A 19,535-nucleotide genomic window follows, 5' to 3' on the forward strand; every position below is an offset into this window, starting at 1 on the left:
CTCTCGGTCCTGTTGCTGGCGCTACATTCCATAGAGATGTATATAATGGAATTTCCAGATTGTCAGGACGTATGGATAAACTGCTTTTTATCTTTGGAGAGGTCTATTAAAAGCCTGCTCGATCGAGCTCCTGCTGTCTGTTTCATGGCTATTAGATATTGACTTGCCCCTGTAGGTGGTGGACACGTAGAATTCAGAGACCAAACAATGTCGGTAGCACACGTGTGTGGGTACAGAGGGAAAACATGTGTCTTTGCTCCTCTGTGTCTCTCCTATTGACCCCATGTGCTGATATCGCACGGGGCAGTTAAAAATGCAGGCCAAGAATCAGCCCCTACACTGACATCATAATTCTTTTTTGTCTCCACCCAGAAGAACCATTGCGTTGGCCCAGGTGCAGGCACATGTGGCAGATTTTGGTGTGGTACCAAACTGTCGCTCACTCATCTGTTGTCCCATACCCATGATCATCACCTTTGCTACTTGTCATCCCTCCCCTTTCCCCTTGAGATGTCAATCATGCCTCTGCTGGTGGCATGGGCCAGTCCTATGCCATCCCACTACGGTGCCGTAGGCCCTGCTACTTCCTAACCTAACCTAGTAGGGGGTGAGAAGGGAGAAGCCTCTGTGCCCCCCCCCCATAAATACAGTGCTGCCAAACAAACAGAAAACACAATATTCATGGTGGTAGTGGGTGGGCACATGTTATCCATTCTGTCAGCTACAGGTTGAGTATTGCTATGTGGTCTTAGGCGATGCCCAGGTGGCTGGGTAACAGGTCAAAAAAACCAAACCACCAGACCAAATTGTATGGCTGCCCAGTGTCGGACCGCGATGCCAAGGGCCCACCAGAAAACCTTAGTCCATGGGCCCATTCTCCAAACTGTTTCTCCTCTTCCTCACCTCACTCAATCTCTATTCTTTGTCTCTTTTCTTTCTATTCTATTATTTATTATTCTATCTATTTAGCCTCTCTGTTCCCATACAGAAGTAGGTATAGACCATGAAACAGTGGGCCAGTCCGACACTGTGGCTTAGAGATCATGATTCTCAGATTAGAGCGTCTCTAAGCAACCGCTCAGATAAGGTTGGGACTGGGTGCTGATAGCTGAGCTTAGCCCAGCACAGGAACGGCCATGTCCTGTCACATTATCTGAAGAGCTGTGTGGCCACTTCCAAAGGCACCTCTAGGATGTCAGGAGCATTATTGGGGCTATTAGAAGTCACCTTGGAGTTCCATGACCAGTGTATCCTTCTTATTTACAATGGGAGATATATTATTCCCTATGAAGCACACAAGAGCCACAAATGTCCTGTAAAGCATATTCTTATGTCAGATGCAGAGGACCTTGGCTTGCGATAAACACATGCTGTGATTCATCTGCTGCTTGATGAGCCTGCACCCAGATACATTACCTCTGGTGGGTGCAGGTAGTTGTGTCAGACTATGGCACTGGAACATGAGTGTTTGCATTTTGCAGCTGAAATACGCTGGGTCTGTTTGTTCCCGGGTTGAGGTAATGCATCTGGGTTTAGGCGCATCAAACAGCAGAGGAATCTTGCCTGTGTTTCTCCACAGGCCAAGGTCCACTACATCTGGTACTGGCCAAAAATTAAGCTAGGGTCAGAATTTTAACTAGGTGAGCTAGGCCCCCGTCTGTCAGTGGGGCCTGAATAACTCATTGTAGTTGCTGATATTGGTCCTTTAGATTTTAGATTCAGCAGTTTATCTGCCAGTGTATGGGGGCCTCCGATGGGTCTCCCCGATAGATATTTGGCCAAGATATCGATCAGGGAGGTTTGATTTTTCTGGTGATCAAGGACTACATTGGCTAGTTGATGCGGTCCTCTTCCCGTCAGCATCCATTGTTGTTGTAGTCCAGTCGTTGGGATTAACCTGATATTGCCCTGCCTTTAGTGGGGAAAGATCTGCTCGTTTGGCAACCTTGCCAAATGAGTGGATCTTATTGTGTATGGCCACCTTTAGTAAGGCTATATGACACCAGTGGAAGACTAGTAGGCTTCCGGCTTCCTTTTTTGTAGCCCTGCAGTCTGCGCATGTGCTGAACATGGATGATATTAGTACCCCCATTCCCCTTAGCGGATGGATTCTAAAAGAACTACAGCAGGCTGGGAGGATATACTATATATGTATCTGAAGCTGCTACATGATGCCCTGGCCCTTGTGTGCCTTTATTTCAATACAACCATGGGTAGAAGCACCACTGGATTTCCAATCACCTGCCCCACGTGGGAGTCATGGTAATGACATGTTCAGAGTGTGGGTGTCAGGTGTATTGCCAATAGGCTGCATACAACTAGTACATTGCAAGTAGAAGTAGGCGAGCTTGGGCATTAGTGCATTTGGTTACATAGTTAAGTTGGGTTGAATAATTCCAAAGTTCATCAAGTTCAACCCCTCCAAATGAAACCCAGCACCAATACATACACTCACACTGACCCCTCCATGCACTCACATACACTATATATACCCATATCTATACTAACTGTAGATTTTAGTATCACAATAGCCCCCTAAACCTTCTGGCATTGCCCCCCTCCCCTCTTCCTCCCTGCAAATGGCATTAGTTTAAAAAAAAAAATAAGAACGTGTCAGTATAAAGTAAATGCTGCACCCGTAATCATTCCCTGAAAAGACCCCCCCAAGCCCACTGCAAACAGGTCCGGATTTACATAGTGGGCGCCCCTAGGCCCCTCCCCTTTATTCGTGCAAATGATTGAATCTCCAGCGCATCCCTAGTGTTTCTGAACCAATGTGGGTGTGGTTGGGCAGCATGCCGCCCCCATAAAATCCTGTTGCCCTACGCCCAGGCCTAGGTGGCCTTTCCACAAATCCGGGCCTTAGTGCTGGGCCACGCTGGGCAGGTGCCCTAGGCAGGCTGTGCAGTCGCGGCACCTGTTTGGTGTACAGCATGCGCAAATTTACGATTGCGTGCGCGCATTTACAATACAGTGCGCAGAAGCGCAAAAATGCATGAAGAAATGGGCGGAGAAGGGAACTGGACTTGGGGTAGGCGACAGAGGAGGTACATGCCTGGCCTGGCGCCCTCCCAGCTTTGCGCCCTAGGCACGTGCCTACTCTGCCTACCCCTAGTTCCGGCCCTGCTTGGCCTGCCTGCAAAGCTGCCCCCAGCCCTGCGAACCTGTGTGCTGCCAACCCACTGACACTACTAACAGATTTTTCAAGGGGGCGGAGCAATCCTTCCATTGGCTGAATTCCTGTTTTCATTCGTAATCAGCCAATGAAAGGATTGTGCCGCCCCCAGCCCAGCGTCACTGAAACGGTTTAGCAGGTCTTTTAGCAGTGTTGGAGGTCGGGTGAATGCAGGTTTGCAGGGGCTGGGGGCAGCTGTGCTGGGGGCTTTAAGGGGAACGATTACGGGTGCAGCATGTACTTGATACTGACACGTTCCTATGATTTTTATAGGAACGCGCCAGTATCGCTTTAAATGGAGAGAAGCACAGCGGAGCTTCCGTCTGCCATCTCAACGCCAATTTGTGCATGCGCAGTTGAAGCCGATTCCTGACTTGATTTTTTAAAAGGGTTTTTTTAACTAATGCAAATCACAGGGAGGGAGAAGGGAGGGGGGCAATACCTGAAAGTTTGGGGGGTTGGTAGGGGGGTTTAGTTCTTTAAGGACTGGAGGCCAGAACTGCACTGCATACTCCAGGTGAGGCCTTACCAGCAGTGTCGGACTGGCCCGGCGGGTACCGGGAAAAAACGCGGTGGGCCCGGACCCTTAATGGGCCCCCGTTGGCCAGTCCCATCTCCCGATCTATAAAAAAAATTTTGTAGGCGCCACGCAGCGCCATCTGCGTGATGTCGCTCCTGAATGAAAGGTGCCTCACGCATGCGCCTTTATGCATGCAAGCTCAGCGTCACAGTAGGGGGGGCGCATCATGGTCGGTCGGAGGGGGGCCCTGGACAGTAGTCCAGATGGACCCCTGGCTCCCCAGTCCAACCCTGCTTACCAGGGACCTATAATCCCTTGAGATAATGCCCTTTTTTATGCAAGACAGTACTATCACTTCCAAACAATCATGCGTCTCCAGTCACCACCGGACTCTTTATCCGTAAACAATATCTCTCGATTATCCTCTCTAGCGTGATTATGTATGGCTCATTGGAATATTGTTCCCTGGCATCAGTCACTTCCTGTAAGTAAGACTGCATTGCATTAAACACTAAATATACTTTATAAGTGGGGGAGGCTCAGGCCCGGACTGTCAATCCGTAGGTTCTGGTTCTGGTAGAGGGGCTGCTGTAGGGTCCCATAGAAAGTCAGTATTTAGTGGGCTGGTGGGGCTGTTTGGGCCTCTATGTGGGCTGATTGGGCCTCTGTGTACCTGAAATGCCAGGGCCTATTTAAATTCTCAGTCCGGACCTGGGGGGGCTGATTTAATTTGTCTCTTTCTCCCTTAATCAGACGGTATGAGGTGTATATCGAGTGTGAACAGAAGATTTCATGTTGGCAGCAATACACATGAATGGGTGTCGATTGATTGCGTGCCTCAGCTGAGCCATTCTCCATAGACATTCAGTATAATTGCAGAACGGGCATTTAATGATTGTGCTATTCTGTTGCAGTCAGTGGGGAATGCCTCTTCTGAGGAAAATCAATATGGCAGCTGTCGTTCGTGTGTGTAAATGCAAATGTGCAGCAAACTAATTATTCTGGCCATACAATAAGGCAACAATTTCCCCTTGTTTATTATGTGATGCAGGGAAGGGGTCACAGCCGCGATTGATTTGGGTTTGTTTCTCAGTCTTTCTGTTGTCTCTACAAAAGTGAATTTTACAGATCACACAACTGACACAACTAGCCATCAGAAAAATACAAAAGGCAAGGAATAAGTGGCTGCCCAGCCAAACAGTGTACACTACATGGAATGCCACGTGCGTAGAACATGACCTTTCTGCATTTGAGTCAGTTGCCCTTTATTTTGTTCTTGTAAAGATCTTTAATAGGTATGACCATATCATTTGGTTCATAAGAAACTTGTACTGCAAGGGGTTTTTTTGCCACCCCTCCATGACTTCACTTGTAGGCAGGGTCAGACTTGCCTACAATGGCACTATATGGACCCCTGTCCTGTTGAGGGGGCATAGAGCAGAATGCACCTGGCGATAATCTTGTGATTCTATCCAAAAGCAGATGATCAGCTGTTGCACCATGTCAACAAATGCACACTCCATCAGCAGATAACAAAGTGGAGCTGCAGCTATTCTTTACTTCCACCAACTCCATCTGTCTGTCGCAGGTGCCAACTGGCCTGCCAGAGTACCATAGGATTTCCCAGTGGGCCCAGTCTGGGGTAACTCTCCTTTAGGAGAGTTTGTATAAGCTGTATTACATTTAGCATCTAATTGTTGTTTGGTTCAGTTAGGTTCTCTGTTGGGCCCTATGATGCCCAGTCTGACACTGACGACCTAAAATGAAAAGAACAACATGAGCATGGCCTTATACATGCAGGTTGCAGGGTCAGACTGGGACACTGGGAAAACCCTCAGTGGGCCCAACCCTTGTCAGCCCTAGAGACCCAGAACGACTCTCCAGGCCTGGGTACTGGTTGGTCCTCCTGCTCCAATCATGGCCGTAGCAATACTAAATAAGGTATGTGTGGGGGAGAGGGTTGCTGTTGGGGGTCCAGAGGTGGAGGGGGGCAGCGACTGGGGCCTCAGGGGTGAGCCCTTGAGGAGGCAGCCCTGTTGGGCCCTGGACCCCCCAGTCCAACACTGTATATTTGCATGGCTGCTTGAAAAGAATCTGTCCATTTGAGTTAGAAAAACATATCTTACACTTTATCATGTGAAAACACATGGACAATTCGAGGAGAATGTTTTTCCCCTAAACTTCCATAGAGTTTATACATGATAATAAACCATGAGTTTCAATCTTGTCCATGACATTTTTTCTTGCTAAATTGAATCTGGAGCATGTTGGCCAGTGTATGGTCACCTTTAGACCAACCATCAGATAACACCGTCTAAAACTGAACAAGAATTTTGTTTTGGTCCTTGACATGAGATGATCAGCTGCTAAAGGGCAAGAGAGACGGGACAAGAGGTCTCTGAGCTGTGATGCATTTTGCTTGGGAGAGACCTTAATGTACTATATACTTGTGATATCCCGGGCAGCAGCAGTCTCTGCAAGGGAGTTATATATAGTAACAGGCCACAGCACATGGCAAGACAAGGAGATCCCATTATGAGAATCTAAGGAGGGACTGGACAGGAAACGGGGTGGGAGGGGTCCACGTGGGCTCGGTACAAGGCACAGCAAAACATTTTCTCTTTGGGCAGCCCAGGCATGCGTGTCACATTGTGCCCCTTTTTTTAAAAAAACCGACTTTATGATCCCCTTACATGGTTTGTGAACCTGAAAAGATAGGAGCAGAGCTGTGTGAAACCCTCACGCACCAGCAAGGTATAATACCCCCGTGGGGCCAGTTAATCTGCTAGAAAGCACAGCTCCATTATTCATGCTCCACTTCCTCCCTTTTTGCTTCAGAATTCTTGCGCATTGTAAGGAAGTTGTGCATCCCCAAATTGTGTCCCAGTTGTTGCTGAACTGCGTCTCCCAGCCACCTCTTGTGGCCAAATGCTCTTCGATCATCCTGTGAACTGTCTTTTAACGGCAGATGATGGTATGCAAGTTGAGCAGACCTAGTATAGGAAGTAAAAAAGTTCTAAAACTCTCATTCCCTTTATGTTTTATGTTAGTTTTTATTTGTAATTGTACTGACTCTCATTGTGGCCACTGGAGTTTTGGCTGGAAAAAAGTTGAACAGTTTCAGTGGTCACAGGGGGCCAAGCTGCTCTACTCAGCCCCTCCTGGTAGCATGTTGGCCTGTGCAGAGCTGTCGACTTTCAGAAGTAGGTTGTAGGGAGATGTGCCAACAGTGTCGGACCGGCAGGACACCATGAAAAACCCCAGTGGGCACCAGCCCAGACCTGTTTTTGCATGGAAGCAGCTTCCAACCTCCCTCCCAGGCTCCGACATGGCTGAAAGAAAAAGAAGGTAGGCAAGGGGGCCAGATTGCACTTTGCATCTGGGGTGGGGGCCACGAAGCAGTAGCCGACTCTGTGTGCCAAAATGTTTCCAAATTGGTGGTGTCAGCAGATGTGATGCCTCCTGAAGCCGTAGATTCTGCACTGTACATGCACACATCGATCCGCTGGTGAGTCTGAAAGTTTCAGACATGCGCACATCAGATTTTTGCCCTCAGATTAAGGAACATTGCAAGAAATCAGAGGAATGCTTAAGATTGATGGGCGACTAGGGGTCAGAACCTGTTACAGCAGACACTGGAGCTGGCTGAGGCAAGTGGATCTCAATGCAGACCAAGAAACAGCCCTGTGTGACTGTAGCCTAAGATACAACCAAGCCAAAAACATATTTGCTGTGTATGGGGACCACTGATGGGCCTGCCCAATGGATATCTCCCTGAAAATCAAGCAGCTATTAATCAATCAAGCAGTTTTGACCAGGAAAGCATTGGCACAGTGATGTGATGTCCTCTTCCTTATGGTCCCCATATGGCCAGTTGAACAGATAAGCCAAATAGCAATCGGGTAAAGGTCTGGACTGAGATTCAAAATAGTCTCTGTATTTTCAAATACACAGATGCCCAAAGAGCCCACCACAGGGTAAATAAATACAGTACCAATATGGCACCTTATAGCACTACTGATTTTATGTTTGAAACCCCCATCCAACGAGGAGTGCAAGAGAGTGTTGATGTGGTCCTAGGGTTGCCACCATTTCAGGAAAAAAATACCGGCCTTCCTTTATTCTTGCCATTTTTTCCTATTAATAACATTGGCATCAAGCATAATTTTTACCGGCCAGGCCGGTAAAATACCGGCTAGGTGGCAACCCTTTGTGGTCCTCATCCTACATGTCTCTGTAGGCCTCAATAGATACAACCAACAATCAGCTTGATTTGGCCCAAGATGTGGGTGGCTAAATTGGGGCCAGATCTGCTCGTTTAGTGCTCTTGCCAAAAGAGTGAATCTGTCCGTGTGGCCACGTTTTGGATCAGCAGTATAAAAAATAGAAAGGTGTACTGTCCTATGACTTAGTGAGTCTACACAAGATGAGTTCAATTCCTGTAAGCTATAAATTATCTGTCTGATAACATCCAGTGGTACTGATGAGCCACATTTATATGCGGAGCTGTTCTAGGGTAATTTGTGCCCTCTGGCTTTGTGTAACAATTCTTACTCAGTTTTAAAAGGCCAGGGTTTCTTTAAATGAACTAGATTCACTATTACCTTACTTAGCTGATGGATTAGTATGGCCATAAAGGGAGATCCTTTCATGTGACTGACATAAAATCATTTGTAAGGTGCTTTTTAACCAAGCAATTAAACATGGTTTGTATATACCCTTATCTCTAACCATCCATTAGAGATAAGGCACAATAAAAGCACAGAACTAATACTGTCTGACAACAGGCTGGTAAAATGCAGCAGCAAGTAGCAGTGAGATAATAGTCTCTGGGAAGGGAGTGTGGCTGTGGGATAGTAGGTATAGTAGAGAGAGATGGTGCCTATAGTAACAGTGGGATAATAGACTCTGGGAAGGGACTGTGGCTGTGGGATAGCAAGTATAGTAGTGAGAGATGGTGCCTATAGTAGTAGTGGGATAATAAACTCTGGGTAGGGTTGCCACCTTTTCTGGAAACAAAATACCAGCCTTCTTATATATTTATCAGATCAACTGGCCAGGCCGGTAAAATAGTGGCCAGGTGGCAACCCTTAAGCTCCCCAAAGATGCGGCGATTCTTCTTGCCGAACGACCAATTTTAGGGAAGCCCGACCGATCCTTCGAAATTATCGTGCGGTTAGTGGGATTTGAACGATCGTACATCTTACGATTTTTCGCCCGACATCTGTCAGGAAACTGATCAGCCAGGTCAAAAAATCTTTGTCAGTCCCAGTGCAATCTATCTATGTTTGCAGGGCCAAGCAGGCAGCTGCCCTTTGTTTTCCTGGCAAATTGGTCTTTTTAGTTGATGGTCAATTCGTACGATCGTACGATCGTTCTGAGAAGATCGTGGTCTCACGATCAGGATCTGATCTTTTAAAAATCTCAACATCTGTGGCCAGCTTAACTCTGGTAAGGTCATCAAAGGCACTTCGTACAGGGGATAGCAGCCTGATTAACATCAGCGGTGGAACCAAGAATAAAGTAAAAATATGCTTTATTAATCAATGCTAAAATAGTATGTACAAGCGGGCAGGGAGATATAGCTTGACGCGTTTCGTGACTAATAAGTCACTTCATCAGAAGCTTGAGCGCTCCCTTCGGACAGCACCTTTATATCTCTGGGAGGGGACTGTGAGATAGCAGGTATAGTCAGCGCCGATTCTGACTAAGGAGCCGCCTGAGGTGGCTCCTGCAATGCTGCCCCCCCTCACCAACTTACGTGTCGGGAGGGGAGCCAGAAACACTATTACGGAGAGCGCAATTGCGCTCTCTCGCAATAGTACAGCCGAATTTCCGGCTTTTTGCCGCCCCTGAAATCCTTTCAGGCGCTGCCGCCTGAGGCGAGCGGCTCAGCTCGCCTCATTGGCGGCGCGCCCCTGGGTATAGTAGGGAGGGAGAGATGGTGCCTATAGTAACAGTGGGATAATAGTCTCTGGGAAGGGAGTGTGGCTGTGGGATAGCAGGTATAGTAGGGAGAGATGGTACCTATAGTAACAGTGGGATAATAGTCTCTGGGATGGGACTATGACTGTGGAATAGCAGGTATAGTAGGGAGAGAAGGCACCTATAGTAGCACCATCTCTTCCTATGTAGATTGATTCAGCTGATTAAAATGAGCATTGGGACTTTTCTGGGTAATGCTTCCATTAAAAGTTATTGTAATAGAAAGGCAAATGCACTTTTTTCACATTTAGTAAGAGGACCTTTATAGGTTTTTACAGTCCTACTCTATGAAGTAACTGTGTTTTTCCCCTGGGCCTTGTTACCATTGTGACAGCCCAGGGAAATGTTTTTTTCTCTCCTTTTTCCAGTAAATGCAATAGAAACCATCTGTACGTTGGTTTAGAACACAAGCAGATGTGCATATGAATGGGGCAGGATTACTTAATGCTCTACCTTTGAAAGGTGTAGAATTATGAGGGGGCGGAAGAGATCTGACAAGCCTTTACCTGGAATTGTTTCTCTTGCATTTGAACAGGAGCTATGTCTGCCTGTACAATTATTGAGCAGTCTGGGTAATACACATTATCTTTTTATAGGTCTGTATGTTTTAATCACCTACATTCTTGCAGCCGGAATTTTGTTTTCAATCAATAAAACTTTTCACAACAGATCTTTGAGGCTAGGCTACTAGTGGCCTGTTACTAGTAGCAGTAGATCCAGCAGCTGCTGAGGAGTGTAGAAAGTCAATTTGGGGGTCTTTACCAATGTACAGGTTCACTGGGTATCTGTAATACAGGTCATGTTCCCTATGTTTCAGGGGTACCTTGCAAATACTTTCCTGTGGTTTATTGGTGCTGCCTTAAGCCACACTTATTCATTAATGCTTATCTTTATGAAGGAGTCCTGCTCAGTCCAGTTTCTGGAACCCGGACCCGACCCAGACCGTCAAGCCACATTGTTACCCGCTTGGACCCACTACCCGTCCCACATAACCTGACCCACTGCTGACAAACCACCATAAAAAGAGAAGTTGCTCTTTTGCTGCAAAATGATCATCCTATTGCCATCCTCAACCTGACTCCAAAACCCATACCCACATCCACAAGTCTGTTTTCTGTGGCTAACCTGTGGATACACAACCCTGATGCAGGACTTTTTTTCTGTATACACAAAGGAGGTTTTAGAAATGCCTACATGTATACACCTTAAGTCAGTGGCTGTTGGAAGCCTCTGTTGTAGGTCCAACATTTGGCTGGGTCCATTTTTAGCCCATAATAAGGTTCCAAATATAAGAAACCACTGATGTATTGGTCATTCAGCCACAGTTAAATGAATATTTATGGGATTAAACAAGTTTTCACACAGTCTTCAGGTTGAGTACCATCTGCCATTCATCTAGGCCCACAGTTTGGGAACCACTGCTCTAAGTTACAGGTAATGGGAAGGGTTATATATTGTATAACTTTTTGTTGCCCGCAGTAATTTTTCTCTGTCCTAGGTGACAAACCTGCCAAAAGTTTTTTGCCATTGGGACCTGCAGAAATTGCATTGTTACCGGGGATGCAAGAGGAGAAAAGCACCTACTGTCCACTGTCATGTAGTCCCATTGATAGGCATGACATCAGGCTGTGCGAAGCTACAGTACAAAGAGCAAAATTCAGCATGGAAAAGCAAAATTTTGCTTTTTCACAATGGCTTTCTGCTCAGTGTAGCCAACACCATGTCACAGTCTGCTGTGTTAATTTTTATCATAGTCTGTGCTTCCTGACCAGGCTGGGGGAAACATTTTTAGTTGCACTGGTGGCTCTTTACAGTTTGTAATTGGCTGATCAAGTTGTTTGGCCCCTAGGCCAGTGATTGGATTATAATATGAGAATATGAAGGAGAGAACCACATCAACATGCTGTTTCTATCCCTGCTTGACGGTCTGTAGTTACGCCACTGTTAAGAGACCACGTCTAGAACAACAATATCAAAGGTGCTACATGCTGCTGAATTACCATATGCTCTACAAATTCGCATCTGCGACAATTCAACATATGGCAGCAAGATTTTGTGTCGTTGTACCTTTAAGAGGTCCATTCACACAGAATAATACAGTCCCCAGGGTTCCAGCAGTCAAATTCGCTCAGAAATCAAAGAACATTCGTTTGGTTAAGGGTCTGGGACACAAAATACGTTAGGGAACATACTGGCTTGGAAAATGTGATTGGAGGAGATAAAATCATTCTAGCAGCCCTGGCACAGCCCCGCGCGTGTGTGGTCATGGCAAATCGAATTCATGAGATTTTAGTCTCCATGTTGAGCAATGTGGTGAGCAGCGTCTGCTTGTGGAAGACATACAGACAGAGACACATAGGCAGGCACAGATGCACCCAGACACATGCACACACTCACTGCAGTCTATCAGCTGAGCCTTCATATGACTTGTGTATATATATAGTAGCTCTATTCTCAAGGGGCCACATTGCAATATAGCTTGCCATGTAATTACCCCTGACCTGGAAGGCACAGGCGCAATCACTGCCCCATTTTGATAGCAGAGAGGGGTCAGTGCCAGGGCACCCTGTCTTCAGTTACATGATACCCCTAGATAACTCTCCATTGGCCAGATTTTGCCCTTAGGTCACCTCTAACAAGGACAACGCTGGAAAAGAAACACGCAAACATTTTTTCGATGATTGTTCAATAGATTAATCATCTTATATTTATATTTGTCTTCTCCTCATCTTCCCTCTCTTCCCCCCCTTCCCTTCTTTCCACTCCTTCCTTTTTTCTTTTTTTTTTTTACATTCCCCTCCCTTTTCTCCTCCTCTTCTCCTTCCCACTACACTTATTCTCTTCCCCCTTCTCATATTGATGTGATTCCGCCTTCCAGGCTTTGCAGTATTTTTCATTCCTTAGCGCCTCTATTAGTTGCCATGGAAATGCTTTTTGAATGGGAGGGGGGTTTGTTTGGGGAGGGGAGCGTGCAGCTAAAATTACAGTGGGTGCAAAAATAAGTGAAAAGCTGTGAGGGGGCAGTGCTTTGCCAGAAAGGGAGGAGGGGAAGCTCCCAGACTCAGTTCCTGGATTCCCAGATTTGCAGAGGATTCCTGGGAAGATTTGGGAGAGGAGCCAAAAATCCCCCCCACACACACACACACACACATCCTGTCCCTGGCAGACTGCAACCAACGGACTGAACCTGGTGTTCCCAAAAGTGACACACGGTACCCCAAGACTTGGAACCTCCTGGAGCTTGCCATCTGGATGGAAGGGCTTTTTGATTGCACATCTCCCTGGGCCGTGTAACGTGGACCTCAACCTTAGCAAGCCAGAAGCAAACCGCAAAGACATGTGACTGGGTTAAGATCACTGGGAATAAGTGCTGGGCTCCAGATTTATTACTGGTCTTTATCCTTAGATGGTCAACCTCACTCAGTGATCGTCTCAGACCTACTGACTGCTCTCCTAGGATTTTCCTGCATTCCAGCAAGGGCCATCGTCCCAGCCAAGAAGTGGAAAACTCTCTTTGGATCCATTGGATTGTGAACACACACACAGGATCCAGGGAAATTGGAAGGTTGCCTGTTGGAATGGAGAAAAAAATAACGGATCTATGGAGCTAAAAATATTTGGCATTTTCTGTAACAATGGTTGCACCATGATGCCTGGATGCTCAGCTGCTGGATATAGCTTTCTTCTCAGTGGAAAACTATACTATTTTATACAGCACTGGAAAATGCCAGGATGCCTCAGTTTTTTTGTATTAAGCTAATCTTTGCTGGCAATAGTTCAGTGTAACGCACACTTAGAGGGTCAAAAAGGCTTTCTTGTGGGTGAGCAATGTTAGAAGCAGACCAGAGGCAACCCAGGCAGTGAGTGCTTGCTAGCCTGCCCATGCCTGACCTGCTTGTAGAGATGCCCTCGCCAATAATGAGCTCAAAACTAGGCTGAAAACCGATGGCCTTGTGAATTGGACAACGGGGCATTCCTCCATAGTTAGGGCAAGGGATATCTTGCTGTCTTGATACAGTGAATTTGCTTGTGTGCAATCTTCTTCATGTATATGGAAAAGAGCAACCTGCGAGGTAAGCTGAATTCAGAGGTTTCTTAGGGTGGGGACGACAATGGCAGTTATATGAAGGCAGGAATGCATCATACATTCACCTTTTATAGTAGTAGCAATGAGGTTCACCCCACACCTTGTGCCACAACCCCTTCTCCATTTAGGTTGTAATCTCTTTTGGACAGGCCTTGCTTCACTTCTTTTATTGGTTGGTCTGTATGTAATTCTGTGTATTAAGTGTACCCATTTATTGTTCAGTGCTGTGGAATATATTGGCACTTATACTAATACATGATTATAATAATACCTTCCCAGAAGTTATTCAGGGATTCTGCCTGTAGGAGACCAGGTATAGTACTGAGAGATGGTGCCTATAGTAGCAGTGGTATATAATAGCCTGGGAAGGGACTGTGACTGTGGGATAGCAGGTATAGTAGGGAGAGATGGTGCCTATAGTAACAGTGGGATAATAGTCTCTGGGAAGGGACTGTGACTGTGGGATAGCAGGTATAGTAGGGAGAGATGGTGCCTATAGTAACAGTGGGATAATAGACTCTGGAAAGGGAATGTGGCTGTGGGACAGTAGGTATAGTGGGAAGAAATGGTACCTATAGCAGCAGTGGGAAAATTCTGTGAAGGGACTGTGGGATTGGAGGTATGGCTGTGGGATAGCAAGTATAGTAGGGAGAGATGGTGCCCAAAGTAGCAGTGGGATAATAGTCTCTGGTAAGGGACTGTGACTGTGGGATAGCAGGTATAGTAGGGAGAGATGGTGCTTATAGTAACAGTGGGATAATAGTCTGGGAAGGGAGCGTGGCTGTGGGATACCAGGTATAGTAGGGAGAGATAATGCCTATAGTAGCAGTGGAGAAAGTCTATGAGAAGGCACATTAGTGGTGGAATAACATGAGTAGAACAGAGAGATAACAACAGTAATACTATTTTTGTGTTAGTGGGAGTTGTAGTACAGCAGTAGCTGAAGCATCAGGTTGGACAGTAATTACACTAACAATTCCTTTTTTGTCTGGGCAGAATTAGGAGACCAGTCATGGCTCAGGCTGTAAATGTGCTCTAGAGAGCAGAGAAGGTTATAGGGTCATCATCCTTCTATATAACAGGTGTGTCCTTTTAGACCTACCTCTGTCTGTGCAATCAGCATGGAGTGTCTGTGCCTTTTACTGCTATGGGGGAGCGTGCCCAGAGCTGTTTAGTATGCTATTATAATTATTTCCCCTTATTCTGGAGTCTAACAGACATCCACCCCCACAGATTATTTGGAGTCTGCTTTTCCATACTAGCAGCCGGAATTTTTAGAAATAGTGGCAGTTGGGTAAGTCTCTCTCTTGTCATTGAGCCACCGTGCCCTGGCATTGCTCAGAGATTTTATCATATATAATTCCTACTGTTATACAATCTCTAAGTGACTTGGAGCAATGGCGGTTTTTTTGGGGGGGGGGTTCAATTTACAAATCCCTTGGTAAAAATGGTTTAATGAAAAATGACTCATCTCTTGTTTAACTATTAAGACAAGAGCTAATTATTAATGTGCAGATCAGCTGCAGACTTCGTGCCTTTCTCTGCCAAAGAAACTGCAGAGAAAACTCCTAATTGCTGACATGAGTGTTTGATGATATCTGTAAGAACCACTGGCTGCTTCCCTCCCAGCAGCCTTTTCCAACTGAAGCATCCTGGGAGTTGTAGTGCATCATTGCCAACTTGAGATCCTATCCACAGCCAGTTGCAGTAGGCAGAATGGAGAGTACAAGGGGGTAGTTTGTAGCCCCTTATTGTAGGCACAGCACTGAGAAGCGCAACACAGGTGTATACAGAGGGTGCAGCCAACATTATCCCACGGATTGTGGGTAGATAAACAAAGGATTACAAATCTAGGAGACGCTTGTAAAGTTCCCCATACACCAGCAGGTTTGGAGAAGTCTCTAAACTAGCAGATTTTTCCAATAGGCCCAACTAATGGCTCTTACTGACGAGCGGTTGACGCTGCGCATTTAGCTTTTTTCAATGGGGCTGTACTCACACAGGCGCGTGTAGGCGCCGAACGCAGGTTGAGACGCAACATGCTGGATTTTTCCTGCGTTCTGCGCCTACATGCGCCTGTGTAAGTACAGCCCCATTGAAAAAAGCTAAATGCGTCTATTCCTGCGCTCCCCTGCGGCTGAATGCAGAAAAATGAAACGCAGGGGAGCGCAGCTTCAAATGCTCGTCAGTAAGAGCCCTTAAGGTGGCCATACACAGAGAGATCCGCTCATTTGGCAATGTCGCCAAATGAGCGGATCTCTCACTGACATGCCCACCTTGAGGTGGGCGATATCGAGCTGATCCAATTGTGGGCCCTTGATTGTTATTAATTGGGAAAAAAGATAAATATATAGGAAGCCGGTATTTTTTTCCAGAAAAGGTGGCAACCCTATACACGGGCCAATAAGCTGCCGACTCAGTCTGTTGGCAGCTTTTATCTGGCCAGGTATTGCAAACTTTGGATGATATCAGGCTTCAACTTGATCATTGGCCTTAGGGCCAAACAATTGGATTACAGCAGCAGGTATATGAGCCGTCAGAGCATAGACTGCACCGACTAGCTGACGTGGACCCCAATCCAGTGGGAAAGTCAAACCTACCCAATCACCATCTGGCCAATTTTTGACGAGATGTTGGTCGGGTGGGCTCACCGGATGTCACATACATGTTCAGATAAACTAACAAATAAGTCTAAAGGTGGCCATACACTGAGAGATCCGATCATTTGGCGATGTGGGTGTATCGGGGAGAGTGCTCATTTGGCGACCCCACCTAACTAGCGGATCACTCTATGTATGGCCAGTTTTAGGTAGCCCCAGTCTCAAGTTAAGATAGCCATGCAAGGGCAGATTTAAGATGCTGATTTAGTCCCTTCAGACCAAATTTGCAGCTTAAAGGTGGCCATACACGGATAGATCCGCTCGTTTGGCGATGTCGCCAAACGAGCGGATCTCCCTCCGATATGCCCACCTTGAGGTGGGCAATATCGGGCTGATCCGATCGTGGGCCCTAGGGCCCAACGATCGGATCCTAGCGTTCGCCAAACGGGCGGTCGGATCGCGGGACCGCATCAACGAACAGATGCGGCCGCGATCCGACGGGATTTTTAACCCCATCCGATCGAGATCTGGCCGACTTTCGGCCAGATCTCGATCGGGGAAGCCCGTCGGGGGCCCCCATACACGGGCCAATAAGCTGCCGACTTGGTCTGTCGGCAGCTTTTATCGGCCCGTGTATGGCCACCTTAACTTTCCATGCATGGACCCTTCCTGACAGATATCTGGCAGACTGAACACACATCGACTCATGTATGCAGTCCTCTCCCAACAGCCTGCATTGACCTCCATTGTGATCTGATCATTGACCCAAGTGAACACTCAGATCAGCTCGATAAGTCCCAGTATATAGGTGGGCCAATCGAGCAATGATACGATTATTTGGCAACCATGCTAAATGATTGCATCTTCGGGAGCGTGGCCATCTTTATAGTGCTCATCAGAGGTCATCAGACAAGAAAACTTCATTATGCAAGAATCACATTGGGCAAAAGATGTGGTCTTTTCCTGCATGGGGCCCACATGTGATTTGATTGTTGGCCCTGGGACCAATAAAATGTATCAGTCCAGTTTGGACTGTATTGGCTACTGAATTGTTCATTTGACAACATTGCCAAACAAGCACATTGGCCCATACGGTATTTGCTCAGCAGGGATGCCCAACCTTTCCATTGGCTGGCTGAGGATTTTGGGAATTTCTGTGGCTACATCCCAACACACACAAACTGGCACAGATCCTCTGAGCCATCAAATGATACAAACTGACTGTAACAGTGTGTTCTTCAGTACTAAACAGATAATTGGCTACAAAAGATAACTTAATTTGCAGACGTTACTAGCATCTCCATAAGGAAGTGCCGTCCTTTGTACTGGGCTATGGCGACACACCTCACGATAATTACATCTGTATTTGTTACTCTCATGTGTTAAAAGAGTGTGAATTATAAGAAATTGTCATGAGCAAAAAGCCACAGCCTGGGGGAACGTCTTTTATGCTGCACTTTTGACTTCCTGCTCAGGAGCCTTCTGTGTACAGTGCTATAGACACTTAGGAGGCAGGTAATGTCACCAGTTGTGGATTATAAACTGGATTTCTAGGCCCATGTCACTGGTTTTTATTTGTTACACTGAGCAGGAAATGAGGATTGCAATATAGATACTGTGCCGCCAGGCTGCTACTTCTAGCACATGGCAGCCGCTTCTATTCCAGCCCTCCCAGTCTCTTTGCTGCCATTATAAGTGTGTTAAAATGGCAATACAGTTGATGCCTTTTCTTTTTTATATGGTTCACATAAGCAACTTTTCTATTTACATTTATTAAAAATTGTCAGTGCTTTGTAAAGACAATTGCCACTGAAAGCAGCATTTGCTTAAAGGGGTAACTTTTAGTATGTTATAGATTGGCCAATTCTAAGCAAATTCTTAATTGGTCTTCATTTCTTCTTATTTTAATACATTTTTAAATATTTGCCTCTGCCTTCTGACTCTTTCCAGCTTACAAATTGGGGGTCAGTGACCCCATCTAAAAAACAAACTCTCTGTATGGCTACAAATGTATTGTTGTTGCTTTTTATTATTCATCTTTCTATTCAGTCTCACTCCTATTCAAATTCCCTTCTTGTATTCAAACCAATCTATGGGTTGGTTGCCTGGGTAATTGAACCCTAGCAACCAGATTGGCGGAAATTGCAAATTGGAGAGCTGCTGGACTAGGGGTAGGCAGTAGGGAAGGTGCGTACCTCGTTCCCTAGCAGCAAAGACGGGTCTGTTAATTAGCTACCTTGTCTTATATTGTATCAATAGGGCAGAGAATAGAAAGGGACCAACGCAGCTATCAATAGCAATACATATACAAATAACTTAAAACATAGAAACATTGAAATGACTGTGTATTGCAAAGTTCATTTACAGTAGGGGGTACATTATCCCTTATAATACACAAGTGATATACATAGTTTCCTGTATAACTCAGTCTGCAACTTTGTGCCTTTATATAGTCACAGAACCCCTCAGTGACTTCTAATATCCTTATCATTTACAGTAGGGGGTACATTATCCCTTCTAATACATGAGTGGTACTCATATATACCAGCCCTTTATCAAGCCTCCAAACAGCAGATCAGTGTGAGTGTGGCACTTTATTTTGACTTTTACTGAGTGATACTCAGTTCCCTGTATAACTAAACCTGCAGCCTTGTGCCTTATATATGGTCACAGAACCCCATAGTGACTTCTAATATACTTATCATTTACTTTAGGGGGTACATTATCCCTTATAAAAAGTGTGGGTTAATATTCCCTGTAAACAGTGAGTAAACTACCTACCCTTCATAAGGCTGTCAATACAAATTGCTGCCTTTATTTGCTAATGTATCCTGACATGTGTCCTGCAGGCTAGTGATACTTCTGTTTGTTTTGCCAGCTGGTCCCAGCTGCTTTATGTCCTAACCGTGCACAAAAAAGTTATACGTACAGAGCCGTTGTGCCCCTTCTGGTGGTGTTGTAAACCTGGTGCCCAAAACCTATAAATTGCATTTCCTGCACCCCCTCCCCTCCCAAAAGACACTGGCAGTTAGCTGTAGCTTACAACAACTGCAGACACTAAGTGGCTGCCTGGTGCCCCAGGTTCGATTCCAGCCAGGGAAGTCTCTGCAATGCTAATGCTTTCTTTACATTTTGTCTTATACTGGGAGGGGACTGCCCTGCAGCTGC

General features: G+C 46.1%; 1 protein-coding gene across 2 annotated transcripts in view; it reads left to right on the top strand.

Moving 5' to 3' along the window:
- fgd1.S (FYVE, RhoGEF and PH domain containing 1 S homeolog) overlaps window positions 1–19,535 on the top strand; it is a 76,069-nt gene that overhangs the window by 22,898 nt on the left and 33,636 nt on the right. Inside the window, exon 1 of one of the 2 annotated variants that reach the window (XM_018232783.2) lies at window positions 12,653–13,753. The exons of the other annotated variant lie outside the window; for it this stretch is intronic. Within the exon in view, the coding sequence (XP_018088272.1) occupies window positions 13,726–13,753 (28 nt within the window). The 5' untranslated portion in view covers window positions 12,653–13,725. Of the gene's footprint in view, window positions 1–12,652; window positions 13,754–19,535 lie in introns of those variants that run through there. 2 annotated transcript variants of the gene reach the window in all.

This window comes from Xenopus laevis, chromosome 8S, assembly GCF_017654675.1.
Source record: "Xenopus laevis strain J_2021 chromosome 8S, Xenopus_laevis_v10.1, whole genome shotgun sequence".
NCBI classification, from domain to species: domain Eukaryota; kingdom Metazoa; phylum Chordata; class Amphibia; order Anura; family Pipidae; genus Xenopus; species Xenopus laevis.